Source organism: Telmatherina bonti (genome assembly GCF_933228915.1).
Source record: "Telmatherina bonti genome assembly, chromosome: 5".
Taxonomy (NCBI): Eukaryota; Metazoa; Chordata; class Actinopteri; order Atheriniformes; family Telmatherinidae; genus Telmatherina; species Telmatherina bonti.
Window position 1 is genome coordinate 33,614,392 of NC_136623.1, and position 20,021 is coordinate 33,634,412.

Sequence of the window (20,021 nt, forward strand, 5' to 3'; positions counted from 1 at the left end):
ATATATAGATATATAGATATACATATATATATATATATAGATATATATATATAGATATATAGATATACATATATATATATAGATATATATATATATATATTATAGATATATAGATATATAGATATACATATATATATATATATATATATATATATATATAGATATATAGATATACATATATATAGATATATAGATATACATATATATATATACATATATATAGATATATAGATATACATATATATATATATATATATAGATATATAGATATACATATATATATATATATTATATATATATATATATATATATATAGATATACATATATATATATTATATATATATATATATATATATATATAAAATTATATAAATATATACACATACATTATAATTTTACTTTATATAAAACATGTAAATAAGATGACATGCCTGCAGTTTAAGAGTTTTGTGTCTTTATGTCCTGCAACCCAGTATCAACTGTAATGTGCTCCAGCATAACGGACAGACAGATGTTCGGTGATGCAGTAGCATCATTTCCTTCACCAGCGCCATGTTTTTTGGTTTGCTTTACTTACTTCTGAGCTAGAATTTTAGTCTTTTTTTTCTTCAAACAGTGACGGTTACCCAGCGTTGGCGAGCCACAGTGTAAACAAATAGTGCCATCTACTTACTTCTCATCCCCTCCATCAGAGTGTGTACAGGTGAAAACACACCTGCTCTGTAACCACATTCATTTTATCTGTGCACATCAGACATTTAATAAACCTTCCCAACATAAATATATTCCTTAGTTTTGTTTGTGACCCTGTGATGGACTGGCGACCTGCCCAGGGCTCCAGCCCCCCCAACAACACTGAAAGGGAAAAAGTGGTCGAGAAAATGAATAAACGAGTTTGTTTTGTTGTGGAACTGGAGCTTTAGTATTCTCTGCTGCAGGTCCCTGACCAGCTGGGAGAGAAGAACAACGACATGAAACTGTTTCTAAGACTGCAAAGATATTCATGGAAAAGCATATTTCTATGTCCTGATTATATTACTATTACTATCCCACTATTTGGGATGAATGTACTGCGTTGTTTACAAGCTACATGTGGTAAATGTACAGTATGTCAGTATCCTTCTGTAACAGCAGAGTGTGTCTTGTTCATTATGGGATGGAGAAGGATGGGCAAGTAAAGGTCAGAAGTAGTGATGTAGACGCAGCAGAGTGACAGAAGGAGCGAGACAGAGCGAGGAACTGATGTTGCGTCAGAGGAAGATGGCGGGGAAGAAGCAAAGGTGCAGGGAACAGAGGAGCACAAGAAGCTAAAGATGTTTTACAATCTTATGGGTGGTCGTGGTTGGGGTTAGCCCTTTGTGTACACACACCCTGAGAATATCGTTTCCTTATCTGGTGCACATCTGCTACAAATGTACCTGGCCATTCATCTTCTTTTAACTGTTATAGGGCTAATAGGGCATGGGTGAGGGTGGGTGAAAGGGGATGTGTATGTGTGTTAGTGTTTTATCTATTTTGATGTAAATTGTTTTATTATGTACAGCACTTTGTATCGTTTTTAAGCACGAAAAGTGCTATACAAATAAAGTTAGATTTGATTTATACCTTCTTTTCTTGTTTCAGGATCTCCTCAAGTTTGTGAAGGATTCCTGGAAGAGTTCTGCTAAACAGCAAACTCTTATAATTCCCTGTAACTGTTTCACACAGGAGCATCTCTGACCAAAAGCTGCTCATTTCATCCCATAATTCCTTGCAGCCACAACTTTGCAACTGGATTCATGTCGTTTCACTGCTTCATCAGGATCTTTTGTTGACTGTGATGTTTTTTTTTTCCCCAAAACTGGCTTAAAAATTCACCTTTCCTCCACTTCACAATGTTTTCCAGTGAGGTGAATTGAAAAGCGGTTAGGTAAAGACATTTTCTGAACATCTGGCAGGACACTGGAGCTGTTCATCCTGGATGAGAGTCGCTGTTTTTGTTACATAAGATAACTCTTTACGAGTTCCTTTTCCAGCAATAATCAGAGCGAACCCCAATAAAAGATTTATTCTGTTAGTCAGCTGGCAGACATGTTAATTAACCTGCTCCACAGTCACAGCAAGCCACCCCTTTCGCCTAATTTCGCTCCAAGTCCGTATCAGCACATGCAGCACTGACAGGTTTGGGTCCATTTCATGTGCACCGAAATAAACAATGGCTTCAGTTTATCTGCAGACACTCCAGATCCCCGCAGTGTCTCCACAAACTGTCGACATGAGACTGAAAGCAACGATCTTTACACTTTAATGCAGAAACATCCTTCTACACCTCCTTCATTCCATCTACAGTTTGCACAAGTGTATTTATAAGGCGCGGTGAATTAACTCTTGCTATTGTGGGCCTATTGTAATGCAGTCAAGGCGGAGTCAAGCCCTTTCAATGGAGCGGAAACACTAATATCGCGTCTGAAATCACATTCTGACCCACTAGCTCAGAGCTGGGAGAGAGCACCAAGCTGCACAATCAGAGTCTCAAATTGAGCAGAATTTCCCTTTAACTGTGTCCCTCATCCACACGCGATGCGACCTGATAGCTGGAGGTGCCGTTAACATTGTAGCAAACAATTCTGCTCCAGTTCAATTAAGCAATGGTTACAGAACATGCCCTTGAGAAATGGACTGCATGCTCTATTGAGCTCGGTCTGCCGGCGTGTGTGTGTGTGTGTGTGTGCACATTATAACCTTCGCTAGCCTGTCGACAAAACCTTTTTTTCTGTCCTTGGAGAATTCAAGCACAATGATGTCCTTATCTCCTTGGCAACAACTGTAATACTTGAAAAGCTGAAATAGGTCCCTCATCACTGCCGCCATCAAATTGTGGGCGGCTGGCAGCACAGAACAAGGCGTCTTAACGAACTGTTCGCATTCATCCCCGAGCAGACGTGGCCAGATCGCTCAGACAGCTGCAGAGAAATGTCACAGCGTGCCCATAAAGGGCCATTAAAGGCCAAGTTGTGTTTCTGTAAATGCATAAATAGAAACACAAACTGCAACAATCTCAGCGTTGCTGCCTAAAACACACGCAGCACGCGTATGAGCTGGTGTGTTTCTATGTATGAAGAGCTTTTTGCAATGTTTTTTCCTTTAAGATACCGCCTGCTGTTCACTACTCCTCCTCCACCTGGGATGTTTTCCATAGGAGGTGGAAAATGACTACAGGAGTTCATGACAGGCACGAGTGCCACAACTGTGTGTGTGATTCAGCTGCAGATCTGAATAGGGACAAAACACACACCCCCTCATCTGCAAAACACAAAATACCTGCAGCTCATATGAACAGCAGTTTCCTCACAAATGATGCGAGCTGTCAGGCGGCTAAGCTTTGCATTACAGCAGGCGCCGTGGAAGCCGGGTCCGTTTCCATTTATTTATAAGTGACGTGCGGTGTCATGTCATGCCAAACACACAGTCTCTGACGGCGTGAAGACAATCATCACCTGCTCTCATCTCTGCTGAGGAGGAGGCGTGATTATTCTCACACTAGCACCATCCTGTGGCTGCGCGGGGAGGATGGGAGGGAAGTTGTGTAAGAGTCGGCAACACAGCTCCATTTCCTTCTCATGTTTCAAACCGCACCATTTACTGGCCTTACCTTTCCTACCATGATGACAAACTACCTTTAGATTCACTTCTGACCTGACAGAATGAATATTTCTGCAGCTTTTTCCTGTTTTATTGCAGATGCGTTGCAGCATGTTTGCGTGCTGACCTGCCGTTGGATGACTTCCTCGGAGACGTTTTCGCCTTTCATCGGCGGTTCCATCACCCCCATGATGAGCAGCATGCGGCTCAGTCCTGTCGCCGCTGAGAACTGCCGGGCCTGGAGAGACGGCAGCAGCTTCCCATACCTGCAAAACGCAGGGAGACAACGGTTAAGTCATCAGCTTTCAGTGAATTCAGAAACCGATTTCTACCCAAATGGTTCATTATAAATCCTTCCTGTTGGTTTGGTTTGTTCTACATGTTTAATTCTGGCAAGTAGCTGAGTTTTAAACACATATAATAGCATGCAATACATTTCTTTTAGATTTATAAGGAAAATGGATGCCTTCTGATGTAGCAGCAGTGTTGCTGAAGCAGGATTATGGTCTGTAAAGCTGATGCAATGTCATTTTAACAAGTGCTTATAAATAATCCAGAATGATCTATCTCTTTCTCTGAGGTCGTCTTTCACAAAACAAAGTTCAAAGGTATTTTCCAAAACCCACAAATATAATCTCAAACTTTCTCTGGGAAGAACTGCAAGACGAATTTGCCTGGAGAACGAGAAACGCTCTTCGTTTTTTTTGGGGTTTTTTGACAGATGAGAGAAGAAGAGCTGTAGGATTTTGTAACTCAGGAGGCCCAATCGGTCTCAGCTCACTGGTGCTCAGAATTGGCTGGTCTCAGCCTGTGGAGCCCAATCAATAGTGCCGTACGCCTGCTGCCGCCATCGCTGTGCCGCGCAGCCTTCCCTTACACGGAGCCAGCACGCCGTAGATCTGTCCCCTACACCGCCCTGCACACGTTTCAGCCTGATCTGGGCCAGACTCGCTGCATCCTCTCATCAATACTTACAATAAACTACCAATAAATCAACTTTAATGCTAGTTATTCACTAATTTTGTTGTGTTTTTGTGCAAAAAGGGCAGGAAATCTTGGAATTTAGGCACAACAACTCTAAGCAGCTACGTCTTTGTCATGAAATATAGCAGCTATAACGGCATAAATCAAAGAAATAGATAATCTGAATATAAAACTGTATTTTTATGAGCCTTAACTTTTGGGATTTTATCTGAAGCTTTGAAATGTGTTCAGTGCAAGTTCAGAAAAGAGATGTTAAACTAACCTTGAGGACATTTTGTCATCTGCGTGTGCTTTACAGTCAACATGAGGCAAGACTTGTCGCTTAATGAGTATTTTAGGCAACTGATCACTTATCATAACACTAATTTCCTATTTTCAGTCCATTATCTGTGTATTTGACCGATCATGTTAGCACTGCAGCTCAATAATGCTCAAAACTGACAGCACAAGGCAGCGGTGCTCGCCTCAGGAAATTGCAATTTCCCACCAGCAGGCTTCAGCACATCATTGCTTCCATTATTACCCCACATATCCTATCAAACCGCCACCATAAACATGCACTTTTCATGTGTAAAATATCCCATTTCACCTGCGCTTTGATACGACATGCTGCTACCCAAAGAACTGCAGCTTGATGTTATCAAGATCTGCTCCGACAATGCTTGTCAGCACTGATTGGTCAGATAAAGCTGATTCCAGCAGCAGAGAATGGGTGTTGAGCTGCCGCAAACAGCAGTGCAAGATAAGGTATCTGCCATATTCATGGTGGAGAAAAACGCTCCCTTCAGGTCAATAATAGATACAGACAGAGGGGGGAAAAAAGAAACAAGTGGTCTGTTCTAATTCTCAGTCTCCAGCAGACAGAGAAAACTTTTCATATCGGACCTCTGGAGAGTGACACTTTGACATTTTCATCTTCCTCGCTGCAGTTTTCCCCCAGAAGTCATTCTGCCACCACAGTTTGGAGCTGACTCTTCGACCCGGCTCTTAGGAGACTTCTCAGGCTCTGCACATTTTCCACCTGTCACCCTTTTCTTACCTCTTGCTTCCAAAAATAAAGGGTGAGCTTTAGGGAAGGGAGGGGATGAGAAGGAGTGACTCTCTCTCCCTATCGCCACCGACGCCTACACCCTCCCCCCCTCAAAAACCAAAAGTTCAAATCTGGTCAAATCATTCCTGGGACTGGCATTGAACATTATTTCAAGGATTCTCCAGCCACCTGTCCTATTCCCTCCTCTTTTTCCATTTTTAATTCTGCCCCCGAGTGAGGATTATGCGAAGCAAGGCATGCGTGTCAAAGGGAAATTTAGTGGGTAAAGACAGCCAAGATTGGTGGGATGAATTAAACAGATAACGGCAGGAGACGAAGTGGGGGAACCATGTAGAGCAAAACGCCTCACCGATGTTGGTCATTTCAGAGGGGCTCTTCTTCTTTTTTTTTTTTTTCCTCCCCACAGGAGCGAGGAGGCAATATCTAAATTAATAAAGTGATGAAATGAGTTTGTGCCGTGGACTTTCTGCTGTTTGACTTTCCCATCTGGATTAGTGCAGGCTGAATGGACGCTCTGTTACTTTTGTTACAACTACGCAATTCACTGTCGGAATTTGGCCCTGTAGCGATAAGGCTCCCCTCCTCCTCCTCCTCCTCCTCCTCCTCATTACCATCTCATTCCATATGCAAGGCCTCTGTTACCTGAGAGCCTGCTCACACACAAAACATGAACTATTACACAAGCTTCTGCAAACTACTACAATGAACGTCGAACCTTTAAACATGCACTATTACACGAGGCTCAGCTAACTATTATGCTAGTGGAACATTTCCTTTAAAAGTGCCAATAGAACATCACAAAGAAGGCAGGAATATGAATGTGGACAGGTGCAGTCTCTCTCTCCAAATGTCTCACTGTTTGGAGAACACTGATCACCTTGGATGGCTTAGATAAATATGTGATGTTAGTCCATACACTGAAGGAACATTTAGGCCCTTTCCAACATATGTACATAGCAGACCATGCTGAAACACTTTCCTAAATGCACGTCTAGGCTAAATATACCGGTCACTTTAGCACAAATATCTAATCAGCCAATCACATGGGAGCAACTCACTGCATCTAGTCATGCAGACATGAAGACAACTTGTTGAAGTTCAAACTGAGCATCAGAGACAGGAAGAAAGGAGATCTAAGGGACTTTGAACGTGGCTTGGTTGTTGGTCTGAGTGTTTCAATTCACACACACTCACCATAACTGGACAAGAGAAGATGGAAAAACGTTGCTGGTCTGATGAGTCTCCATTTCAGCTCCACATTGACATGGTAGGATCAGAATCTGCTGGAATTAGGTGCAACCCTTCTCCAACACACCTGAATCCAATAAGAGGCTCATTAGCAGGCCTCTGCAGAGCTGGATGACATGCAGAAGAGGAATTCAGCTGTTTGACTCTGCTGCGTTGGATAGGGGTTGCATCTAAAGGTTGCAGGATGATAGATCTCCAGGACTGGACTTGGGCACCCCTGTGCTGAAACCACCATGAAAACATGAAGCATTCAACGCATGAGGCTACTGGCTGATGGTGTGGGGGAAAATTTCTTGTCACCATTTGAGCCCTTTAGTACCAATGTTATATTGTTTAACCAGCGCAGCTTTACCTGAGTGTTGCTGCTGAACATGTTCGTCCCATTATGAGCACAGTGTAGCATCCTCTGATGTCAACATGGAGCTAAATCTCTAAACAAGAACTTTGGCAGTTCTGAAAAGCAAAAAGGGTTAAAAATAGGTACCAGCACAGTTGAACCAATGAAGTGGCCAATGAGTTTATATCATATTATTCTTAGACACAACGTTTCCATTGCTGTCTGTCAGACTAGTCGCTGCAACCAGTCTATCTTACAGGATGAGAGGATTTACTCCAGTATAATTGGTTCAACAGTCTCCTACACAGTTGCTATTTTTACTTCAGTTTCCAGCTGCTGAGCGTCTAGCAATCTGGAACAGCCTTGAACCACCTTGAGAGCAACTCCGGCAAATAACTGTGTCAAAACAACAATATCGTTTTATTCCTGACAGCAAATGTAGGGCGAGCAAAGCGGAGCGGGATGGCAAGCCTTTCGCTGTTTCGAGCTTTGAGCACCACATCAACGCTTCAGAGTTACTGATGAGTTCAGGACATCACAGAGGTTTTCCTCTTCGCTGAAACACGCACCAACCGGTGAAGTCATCTCTGTTAGTGCTGCTGGTGTTAATGGTGAGAACACGTGGAACGGTTCAGAGTCAAGTCTGTGTAATTACACAACACTGCATTCAATTAACAGACACTGTTATGCAAAGACCTTTACAAGTGAGGAACAGATTGGAGGGGCGACATGGGGGTGTGGCATCTTGTGATCATGTGAAATGAGGAATGTGGGGGTCCAACCAGCAGGCTGTGGACTGAACTGACCAGTAACCTTCTTGTTTGTTACCCAACTAAACTCCGAAACTACAGCAAGACAGACTCATCCTTATCTACATAAACTGTAATCTGTTGGTTAAGAAACCTTGCAGCGTGTAACATAAACCTCAGTAAACTCAATAATCCAGATTCAAGTTCAGCATTTTCTCACACAAAATTAAACAAAAAAAACTTTTCAACACAGTGTAAAACAAACTAATGCTCAGAGAAAAGCCTCTGTTTAATATTCATTTAAGGCCTACAGTATGAAATTATCAATAAGTGGATTCTAGGAACCCTTCTTGAATCATTTCTGCACATTTCCGGCTTTTATTTTGAATTATTTATACATTTTATGTCATATTCTAGCTTTAATGTTGCTTTTTTTAAATACTACTTTTCCTTACATTTGATGCTTTGAAGCCACAAAAATAAAGCAAGGATCTGAAACTCTGGTCCTAGAGTCACTCTCCTGTAGCTTTTAGCTGTTTCCCTGCTGCAACGCACCGGATTTACATAAATAAGAGCCTAAAAGTTGCTGGCATGTGCTTCACATTGGCCCAGCCTGGTGTTTTAAAAGGACTGAGAGCATCTAAAAACCTGCTAAAACCTGGCTCTCAACTACCACATTGAAGTCTCTCACATAAAATGAATCTCTTTCTTTCACCAAAATCTGATTTTTAAGTTTAGGGAAGTTTTGCATTTGATACATGTTGATAAACTTTTTCATTACTGAAGGAAAAAGACATATATGACACAAAGTATTCACTCAATCTTTCATGGAGAATGAAGGGAAGATAAAACTGCTCTCTTACACATTATGAATCCTCCCAGTTTCTACTTCATTTCTAGTCTGACAGACGTAAAGCAAACCATTACAGCCATTTGTAACAAGCATACAGCAGACCAACTTCCAGACCTGGAGTGTAACAATAAGTCTAAACACAAGGTGTCACTCTTGCACCACAACAGACGTCAGTCCGGCCTCTTCCTCGGCTTCCAGCCTTCCTCCTTGCATCAATACTATAGATTACACTGGGGTAAGTAGACCGAGGCCACGGCAGGCCTGCTTCATTAGTGGAGCGCAATAGCAGTAGTTACGCTTACAGTGGTTCTAATTACAATTAATTGGCATTCCTGAGTCATCTGGGAGTCTCAGCATGAGGTGTGTGTGTGTGTGGGGGGGGGGGGGGGGGGGACTGTGCAGCAGCTGAGTCAGGAGATGGCTGAGAGAAGAGGTTGACACTCTGGGAACCATTAAGAACTACAATGTGAATCATAATGAATCACAAGCTGGGGAAGCATGAGGCGCCGGCACGCATGAAGCGTGGACGATTTGTGTTTCAGAATATAACTGTTTGATCGCTGCAGATGGATGTTTGCATCTTTAAACACGCAAATGTTCTCACAATTTTAAATTCAAGCACTCAAAGGTGCCTTAAACTTCGCTCTCAGACTGCAGGTTTACTGCTGGTTCCCAGAGTCTCAAAGAGTTCTATGGAAGGAAGAGCCTTTAGCTATCAGGCTCCTGTCTTATGGAACCAGCTCCCACCGTGGGTTCGGGAGGCAGACTCCCTCCACTCCTTTAAGATCGAGCTGAAAACCTTCCTTTTCCATGATTCTTATAGTTAGGATATGAGCATCTCCTGAGTTGGAGTCTGCATGTACGGGACCCAACTGTCCAGGTTCTGCTCATTGCTCTTATAGTTATGGGTAGTCTAGCCATCCTTTACTTATGCAGCAATGGGGATGTTACCTGATGCACTGAGATGTACCTCGCTCTATTACTCTAATATAATAATGTATAAATATATGCCAATAGTGCAGTTGTAGATGTTGATCTGTCTTTCCTGTCCTCTCCACCCCAACCAGTCGAGGCAGATGGCTGCCCTCCCTGAGCCGGGTTCTGCCGGAGGTTTTCTTCCTGTTAAAGGGGAGTTTTTTCCTTCCCACTGTCGCCGCGTGCAGCTCAGGATGGGGGACTGGATCCAGGTCATGACTCGATGCAATCAGTTGGTTTCTATTATAGGATATGTATGAATTGGCTCGAAATGATGTGTATGTTGATTCATGTATGTAAAGTGCCCTGTGACAACATTGTTGTGAAGTGGCGCTATACAAATAAAGTTGAATTGAAAAAGTTGAATTAAATACACAAATATTCGAAGGGGACAGAGTTAAGTTACATCTAATCAATTGCCTCACAGCATTTTTCTATTGCTTCATCTTACTTCCAGCTGCCTCTCCATCCATCAGCAGGCTGCCGGCTGATTAATGCCACTTATAGTATTAGCAAACTGAATATAATTACAATGTTTAAATCAAAAGAAAAGTGGAAGTGGAAATTTTCTCAAGCCTGTAGATCCTGCAGCTATCACAGCACAGAATGTATGGATACCAACTCTCTTCTTCCTCACACTGAGCTGAGATGCAGCTGTTGCAAGCTGGTTGTCACGCCGACGGTCATATGCTGCCCGTCATATGGAGCGTGCTCCCGGTGAGCCAAACATGTCTGTTTTCTGCAAACTGCAGCATGCTGTGTGGATAACGGAGTGTGTGATATGCATACATGCAACATGCGCATGTATAAATGTTGACGTGATCATGACTGAGTGTGCGCGCTGTGATGAGCAGGTGGGATGATGAGTGGGGCAGAAAGCGTCATTTTCATTTTCAGACTCATAACTCAATCACGCTTCCTCCCAGGCCTGCCGACAGGCAGCTGCTGGGCCCTCACTGAGAGCCTCCCCAGCAAACACGCCTCACACACATCATGTATTCACAAACACACAGAGTAGATGCACAGATGACAGTCAGAAGTTTGACATCATTGACTTTTATAACATTTCTTGAGGGGAAAAGATTTTGTCTGCTTGGAAACAGCACCGATCTGAACCGTTTGCATCCGATTCTTAAACAGAAACATCAACAGCTGTTGTCTTTCTTGTTTATTTTAACTAAGTGCAACCCTGCATTAAAGGCTAGTATCTATTCTTATTTTTAACCTTTTCTCCTATGAACTAAAGTCCAGTTTCTGCTTAAAATTTTAGACTTAAGACCTTAAAATTTCCAAGCATTCTTTGACACATAGATCTAAGCAGTCACAGGAATCAGGGGTAGCAAAGCAATCCCAAACCATAATACTACCGCAGCCGTGCTTCTCATTTAATATGAGGTTTTATTTTTTCTAAAAATGATGTTCAGTCTGGACTAAACACACAATACCACAAAAAGGTCATTATAATCATCTGTTAGGAGCAAAAGGCTTATTGATTCCATTTAAAACTTTTACCTTTGCATCAAATATAAACTCTCATGGAGAAGTTGCTGCAAAGGCATGTCCTCCACAAACCGGCATCTGTTTTAAATCTAAAATAACCAGGAGGTGTTACCTTAAAACAATTTCCAAAATAAAAAAATATTTAAAAAAATAAAAACATTTTAGCAGGAAATCAATCCCAATCAGGAATGATTTGAACATTGGATCAGTGTTTTGGGTCAACTCGTGGTGGCGGGTGAGCCCTATTCTGGAAAACCCTGGATTGTCCTTGAACTGTATTTAGCAGATTTCAGTCTGATAAAAAAATAGAAGTTAACTCATACTTTTGATTCAGTTTTTCTAGCTGGAAAGTAAAAATCAAACCCCCGCAATGCAGAGGGAAGGGACGAGGAAACGTTCAGGTGCTGCTGAGGACTGAACTGCACCAACACAGTAAAGCAGAGTTCTCTAATCAATCAGGACTCATGACGTTGTAAGAAGCCTTCCATTAGACTGCAGCATTTCCCAAAGTTTCTGTTCCCAGAGCAAATATTCCCTATGGGGTCAATTAATGTTGTACCCAGAACACACACTGCTTGAATAAAGACAGCAGAGACACATACTGGAGAATAAAAATGAACACAAACATTAAATGAAGGAGTTATGGACTCTATCCCACTGCTGGTATTCTATCCATGACGGTATGTGTCATCTGGAGTCCAGTCAGCCTGGCTGTCACTATGATTTAACATCTACAGATCTTTACCAGTACAAGTGGGAATATACACACATCAGCGTTAAGAGCGACCACAAGGTTCTCTGCATAGATTCACAACTAAAACTGCAGAAAGTTGCAAAATTGCCTTTCTCACCATATTTTAAAGCTGCATGTAGGACTAGCTCTCTGTAAAACACTTTAATACCAGCAGAACTGTGCGCGCAGGCACACACCTGGTCTCCCAGTTAAACCATGAATGGACATGGACACACTCCGACTAGCTTTTAGCTACAACTAACTAAATTTATAAAAAATTAATGAAGTCACATAAAGAGGTCTGATCATTGTCTTTTTAAAGCCTCATGAGGAAACTCTACAACTATTACACATGATTGCAGCTATTTCAACACATTAAAGCAGGCGTAGGCAACTCCGGTCTTCGAGTGCCGCAGTCCTGCAAATGTTAAGAGTCTCTCTGCTGGAACACACCTGGACCTAATCAGCAGACTTGTGCAGAGTTTGTCGTCAAGCTCTGCACAAGTCTGCTGATAAGCCATTGATTTGAATCAGGTGTGTTGGAGCAGGGAAACTTCTAACATTTGCAGGACTGTGGTACTCGAGGAACAGAGTTGCCTACGCCTGCTTTAATGGGTGTGTTACACAAAATGTCATGTGTGTATTTGTATTATATTAAATTTTGTTGCCTTCTTTACATCTCATGAGAGCAAAAGAGATGCAGAAAGATTATCCACACTTAGTCCGAAGGTGCACAGATGCTCACAACACATTTACTCTTAACTGAAAGAAGATTTTGAGGAGATGGAGGTCCATGCATGGAACCCTTCAGTAAGTTTTCTGCATGGCAGCATGCAGGGTGAAGGAAGTTATTCGCCTTCATGTGGATCTGATGCAGTGACAGAAAGTTCTGAATATGTGTTATTGCTGCAGATGCACACAGTTTATTTCTTATAAATTCCTGCTTTACAATAAGAGACCTTCTAGCAGATTCCCATGAAAACTTAAATGCATGCAGCAGCAAAAATCCCTTGTATACATTAGCACAATTACTGGGTAACACTGTCAAAAACTTTACTCCAAGTCAGCTTTATGTGAGATGTCAAGGTTTTTCTTCATTATGAATACCCTGAAATACAGGTTTCCACATACAGGAGACAAGGAGATCCAGATTAATCACGAGCGTTGGTGCAGATTGAGCAGAAATGTCCACACAGCAACTCATATCCTGTTGTTTGCTGATTCGTCTGCAACTTGATATTTAGCAGACAGCAGGCAGGCAGCCGCTAGCTGCTGAGCAGGTACAACTAGGCAGGGACAGACTGAACAGAGCAGAATACTTAAACAGATCAGTCAACCCCTGTAACTTCACCTCTTGTAACCAGAGACAAACCTTCGTTAAGGAAGGCGTCACAGGTTCAGACACCTGAAGTCACAGCTTCGGTCTAAGTCACAGCTTGACGGATGAGAACCTGCCATCTTCTCTTCACGCTTCTTTCAGCTTCGTTCGTTATTGCTCGACTGCAGCGTTAAAAAACTAAAAGCTTCTGATAATAACCGGCGCACAAACCTAAAGAAAAATACTATTTTACTATTTTAGGTGGTTGAATACAACCAGTAGTGTTAACGGGCTGACAGGCAGAAACTCACATACCTGGACGACCCCCTTCACTGCAACACCTGCCATGCAGACTGTAATTCCTGATCAATCTGAGCAGGCTGGAGAGCTAATATAGACTGTTTCAGCTGAAAAAGCTGCTACAGAAATACACAGCTTGGAAAATAATCATCTTTTTTTTCAAACAATAAAACATAAAGCTCTACTAAAGAATTAAACATGAACGAGAATATGGTTTCCATGATCATGATTCAGTCCAACATTTCTGCACAAGCAGGTAAAACTAACCAGTACTCAGCTTAACATTACGTTGCTTGGAAGAAAACTGAAAATGACTCTAATAAGTGACATTTGAGAAGCTCCAGGACAGGCTGCTGGCACTGGGTGCAGACCCAGTATGACTCATCGCGATAATTTGACAAGCGAAGAACATAAAAGATGGGCTTCCACTCTTTTCTGCAAGGAGTTTAATGATGACAGTAAAATACTCCGAACAGAGACCCAAAATTCAACTGTGCGTCTGATTAAGTTGTCTTTAATGTTATAAAATAAGGCTGGATTACAACATCGCATAACAGAATATTTGGTGTAAGAGAGAAGACAAGCAGACACTTGTCACTCTTCTATAAAGATCAGAAAAGTCTACAAAAGCCAGTTGTTTGGCTGTAATTCACCTTGTGAATATGGGGTGCTGAATTGCTACCTGGAAAGGTGACGTGTGTATGTATATAAAGGGGAAGACGTCTCTACATGTTTGGATGAGGGGGAAAGCGTTATCGTCACCAGCAGAACAGCTTTGGAATCTGATGGAACGGGAGATTCTCATCATGGATGTGCAGCAACTGTGCACATCCATGATGAGCACAGTTTTATCCATGTTGGCATGGATAAAAAATCTCTGAGGAATGTTTCCAACACCTTGCTGAATCATATGACACTAAAAATGAAAGCAGTTCCAACCCAACACGACCATAAAGTTGCCCCTAAGTGTGTGTTCAGTTTAACGAGTTTATTATTTCTCTCCATGTCATTTCAGCGACATAAAGTCACAGCAATAAGACAGAATAACTCCAACCCCTAACTGTGATCCTGAATGCTGTTTGTCCTCTGCTAATCACTGAGGCCAGTCCCGATGCTTGGTTTATCAGGATTATGTATACTTGCTAGGACTTGAGGCACATGCTGCCGATTCTGCAGAAGAACGCAAAAGCTGACCCTTTACGACCAGCGGGCACAAGCCAACACCTACACAGAGACACACACATACATGCCATTCTCAGGAGATGGCGGTGATTCGTTTTGTGGGATGTATCAGAACTAATTTTGGGAGGGAGTCTCTGTTTATGAGCGGCTCTTTGATGTGTAAATCCTGCAGTCCCAGTGCAAAGCTGATAGTCTCCCCTACAATCCTGCTCAGGTGCAGCTTCACTCCCTTCTGAATCACTTATCTTGTGTACCAAATGCTGTAAGACCTTCGACAGCTAATAAACGCATACCTGAGAGGGAAAAACACACACACACACACACACACACCTACATGTAACCCTGCAGGGCAGAAAGAGGAAAACAAGCAGAAAAGGAAGCTGCAGAATGCTAATGGAGCTGGGATGCTGCTACGATGTGAATGCTGCATTTCATGTCTCAGATGTCCATACTGTACACTGTATTCCACTCCTACTTCTATTTTTACCCCTCAGGAAGTCAAGCACAGATGATAAAATGTTTTTTTTTTTTACTCACTAAATATAAGTCTTTGCTTCATTTCACTTCTGCATTGCTTCTGCACAGAGTAATTAGATTGTGGCTGCACTGTCATGTACTCAGTTAAATGAATGCCTATTAATCAGAGGATAATTGGACACGTACTCCTGATAAATGGTGTTGCTCCACTTTGAGTCACGTACAAATTAGGCCATTTTCAGGGATCCATTTCTTATCTGGCTTGACTCATGCTTATATAAGCTGCGAGCTAATATTGGTCTGTGGACGGGAAACATCCTCATGGGCATGACTCCATTATCAGGCTGTTACCACTTTCTTAGCATACTCTTTTCTGTCAGATCTGGGAGTTTAGTCACTCCTGCTGAGTGATTCTGAATGATGCAGCAAAATATGAGACAGTATGTGAAGCAAAACTCAGTTTTACGAGGAGTGGAACTGATAACTTGTACTAGGAATTCAATAAATGTGACATTTTTTTATCCGATTTGTTATTCAATGCAACTCAAAGAAGAAGACTTCACCCAGTTTCATCTATCACCTTTATCTGCCTGCAGATGGATTTCTGTGCATTGGAAGTTGAACAAATTTTCCGTTAAAATAAAAAGGGTTGATATTTAGGCCTCGCCTCAAACCAATGACTGCATGCAAATGGAGTTCGCTGAACAACTCAGAGATGCGATGTTTCCAATATTCTGATGGTGTTGCGTCTCAGAGAGCACCCTGCAACTTCGCTGTTTGAAGCAGAGGAACACAGGATTTACATCGTGGCAGGTGTTTGTGAAGCTTCAATATATGACCAGAGTTTAAACTACATTTAGTCCCATTAAATGATGAGGACTCAAACGTAGAGCTGGGCGATTAATCGGATTTTAATCTCAGTACGATCTGGGTTTTCAACGATCATAAAAATAAAAGGGTGTGATTATTTTTCTCTCTGCAGTTTCCTCTCCTGCTGTCTTCAGCTGCTAATCGAGCGTCTCTGGCGTTGCAGCGCTGTGCTGTAAACTCCTCCCACCGCCGCTTTGCTTTCATTCAGACACTGTTGCCAACTTGGCGACTTTCTCGCTAAATCTGGAGACTTTTTTTGTTAAAAGCGACAAATCTAGCAGCTTTTACTGGAGTTATTAGAGACTTTTCTGGTGTTTTGGCAACTGACTTGAAGGCTCATATTGTTGTGCAGTTACTGTAAGGAAGGAGCAGCGGGAGCCTCTTCCGTCCTAAAGCACTCCCAGGCGGCCAGTCTCAGTCGGCTCCGGCTGCAGGTCAATGTAGAATAACTGCAGTAGGTTGTGGAAGTTCACCTAAACATAGTTTATACCATTGTCAGTGACAACTGGCTGCATTATTTTCCTATACATAGTTCGGCGAGTTAAACACTGTAATATCCCTCCGTTACGGGCCGTTACCATAGCAACGCGTTAACCAGCTGGTTCAGATCAGCCGTCTTTTAACAGAGAACACCACGACGCACAGCTTTGTTTATAAATACTGGATAATTCTGTTAAATAATCGAGATCTCAATTTTAGTCAAAATAATCGTGATTATAATTTTTGTCATAATCAAGCAGCCCTACTCAAACTCCTGGTGGCCATTCACCTGGCCTATGAAGAGCTCTTTCAGAGGAATGAAACCTCTGTTCTCTGACTTACAAAGATGAACGCAGACCCTGCACAGAGAGAAGGTAGAGGCCGTAAGCTCAGCTGAAGGTATTGTGTGTTACAGTAAGTACCATGATGCTTTGTTAAAACCATGGCTGAGTCCGAATGTCAACACTATTCCCTAAATAATGTCCCATGTAGTGCTCACATTATTTTCTCTATTTTCTAGATTTGTCTGAATGTCTAGAGAGAAAAGAGTAGTGCACTCAAAATTACCCAAAAAGAAAAGTAGTGAACATCGATGGTCACTAGACAGGTCAATATAGACCACAATGCATTGCAGGCAATAGCTCAAAGTGACACGAACTTCAAAGCAGGTTAAGAAAAGACTAAAGATCATTCATTTTATATCCTTATTTGTTAAACATAAAAATGTAACATAGATAAGATAAAATACAATCTAAGAAAGTTTCTTCACATGAGTTTGGATTGGGTTTGGAACGACACGTGGTGGTTGCTGTGGTGACAGTCAGTATCGTCACGTGATCTGCAACGAAGAGAAAATAGCCAGCTTCGTGTCCCAATCGCCAACAGAGTGAATGGACTACACACTCTGCTATATAGTGTAGCACTGAGTAGTAAATGGGGGGTAAGAGAAGAGTGTGGACATTCGGACAAAACCCACATGTAGAAAATCTGTTTAGTTTTGTTTTGTGTTTAAGCTTCCAGTATGTTAATATAGCAACAGCACAGCAGCTTGGTGGAGTGGTGGTCCAGAGGTTATACAGGTGGACTTCTGTTTAAGTCCCTGGACTCACGATGAAAGTAAAACAATGTGCGACCGCTGAACAAGGGTCTTTAACTCACCAACTGCTCCCCAGGTGCTAACATATGGCAGCACACCTCTAGTGTAACTAGATACCAGTAATGGCCAGTTTCCCATTGGTGGTCCATAAAGTATATCCAGCAGCATTATCAACAGTTTCAGACCTTAAAACAACTTTGTTGATAAAAATGCAGATGCTAACTTATTGGGGAATCCGCCCACCTTCTGCCCATCTTTCCACCAGAGGCAGAGCCATTAATTTAAAAATGTTGCTGCCATTAATTTAAAAATGAGAGAATATTTTCCATGAAATGTTAAACCATGCTGCGTTCACAGTCATGTAAATCCAATTTCTTCCTTATTCTGATGCTCAGTTTCCCCTTCAGAAAGCTGTCTTAACCATGTCTGCTTGACTGAATGCACCTCGTTACTGCCGTTTGATTGATGGAATAGCAACTGAGCAGGTGTACCTAAAAGGGCTGGTTAGTGTGTATGCACATGTGTGTGTGGAGGATTTCTGTGTTATATACCTAAAAGGGATCTGACCACTATCCTGCTCAAGTTAAAAGAACAACCAGCAGCTTTCATGGTGCAGGTTTTTCTTCCAAACAGCACAGACAACACAAGACAATACACACTAAACAGAAACTGGCAGACATTTACAAACTGAACAAAAAGGCATTGGACACACACCCGTTGCCTGCAGGTCAAGCATTTATCTGTTTATCCTCGAGAAGCTACTTTATTCTGCTCAGGTCTGGAGCCAGTCCGTCACACAGCTGATACAACCATGCACACTCCTACATTCGTTATGTTAGAACTACTAATTACCTCACATGCACATCTTTAGGCTGTGGGAGGAAAACACAGACAGAATCTTCAAACTCTCGCTGAGTTTTGGAACAAGACCCTTCCTGCTAAAAGGTAACAACGCTCTGCATCACAGCTAAGCATCTACTTTTCAGCCAAGTGTAAGAAAATCTGCTGAGGACATTTTAGCTAACTGGTTTTCTGCAGCTGGTGACACGGAAAAGCTGGGGATGGTTTGCTAATTTATACGACACATTCGCTGAAATCCGCTCAGTGGTGTAAAACTGTTTGGTGGCAGCGTGCTGTACTTGTTAACCATCTAAATGACTATTACAGTTGCATAACTGACACTTCTATCAACAGTCCTCCCCTGCACTTATCATCAGTGGCAACCTCATGTCTGATAATTAAAGCATAACGAGATATACGCTGCCACGGCGACGACCACTTGACATCCATCTCGCCTGGACGATTAAAGCGGCGTTGTTACACTTTCTGTGACTCTGTCCTAACCAACGACACATCCCATGTTGTCCCCTCATCCGTTTCAAGCCAGAAGATTGTTAATGAGTTTGTTTGGCCTCCAATTAATCATGCTAATGAGCCCCGCCCAGCAGAGATAATCATATGTTCCCGCTAGCCGACACAGGTGGAATTTGCAGTTTGACTCATGAAACATGCCGTCATCTTTATGTGCACTCTCCTCTACATCCTCTTGGGTTCGTTTTCACTTTAATAGTTGCCCTTCTTATCATTAAGGGTTTATTACAACTTTCCATTTCTACATCAGCTCTGTCATTCCCACTCCTCCTCTTCTTCTCTGGTTGCGTCTTTCTTATGATTAATAAACTCACCAGTAGTCCTTCCACTGGTCCTCTTCAAAAACATCTTCTGGGATGGGATCGATCAGCACAAGGTCTGACACTTGCCTGAAGACAAGAAGGACACAAACACACCCAGATGAAGTCCAACTTATGGACCATCCTTCCACAACTTCACCCTACCCGGCTGAGTGGTAATGAGTGTGAGACGGGATGTCGTCATCCTGTGAGCAGACAATCACCTGGCCCAGAGGCAATACGTCCATCTGGTAAGGTGTCATCAACACGGTGCCATTTAATTTTCCTCCCTTAACGACAGCAAACCTCTTGAAAATAAAATCACGTTATCTTTCATCCCCGGTACGAGCAAACCTGTCTCATTAATCACAGAGTTGTCTCGGAAGCAGGTGAGTTAGGTTGCATGGTAAGAACATATTTTCTGGTAAGTGTGACTGAATGGACAAATATAGCACATGCTGTCTGGAGTCAGAGTTAATCTCTATTTTTTTTTTCTTTTTAAAGATCTGTTGGAACCAAAGCCAAAAGGTCTCCTAACAAACACATCTTAACAAACACAGTGGTTTACTCTGAATC

At 42.2% G+C, this 20,021-nt stretch overlaps 1 protein-coding gene across 1 annotated transcript in view; it reads right to left on the reverse strand.

Annotated features, from left to right (window-relative positions):
• LOC306756440 (uncharacterized protein) overlaps positions 1-19,708 on the reverse strand; it is a gene marked incomplete at its 5' end in the record, with an annotated part of 23,633 nt that extends 3,925 nt beyond the window's left edge. The window contains 3 exons of the mRNA XM_079241169.1: positions 3,750-3,888; positions 19,461-19,535; positions 19,611-19,708. Of these exons, the coding sequence (XP_079097295.1) occupies positions 3,750-3,888; positions 19,461-19,535; positions 19,611-19,708 (312 nt within the window). The remainder of the gene's footprint in view (positions 1-3,749; positions 3,889-19,460; positions 19,536-19,610) is intronic.
• Between the last annotated feature and the right edge of the window lie 313 nt (positions 19,709-20,021).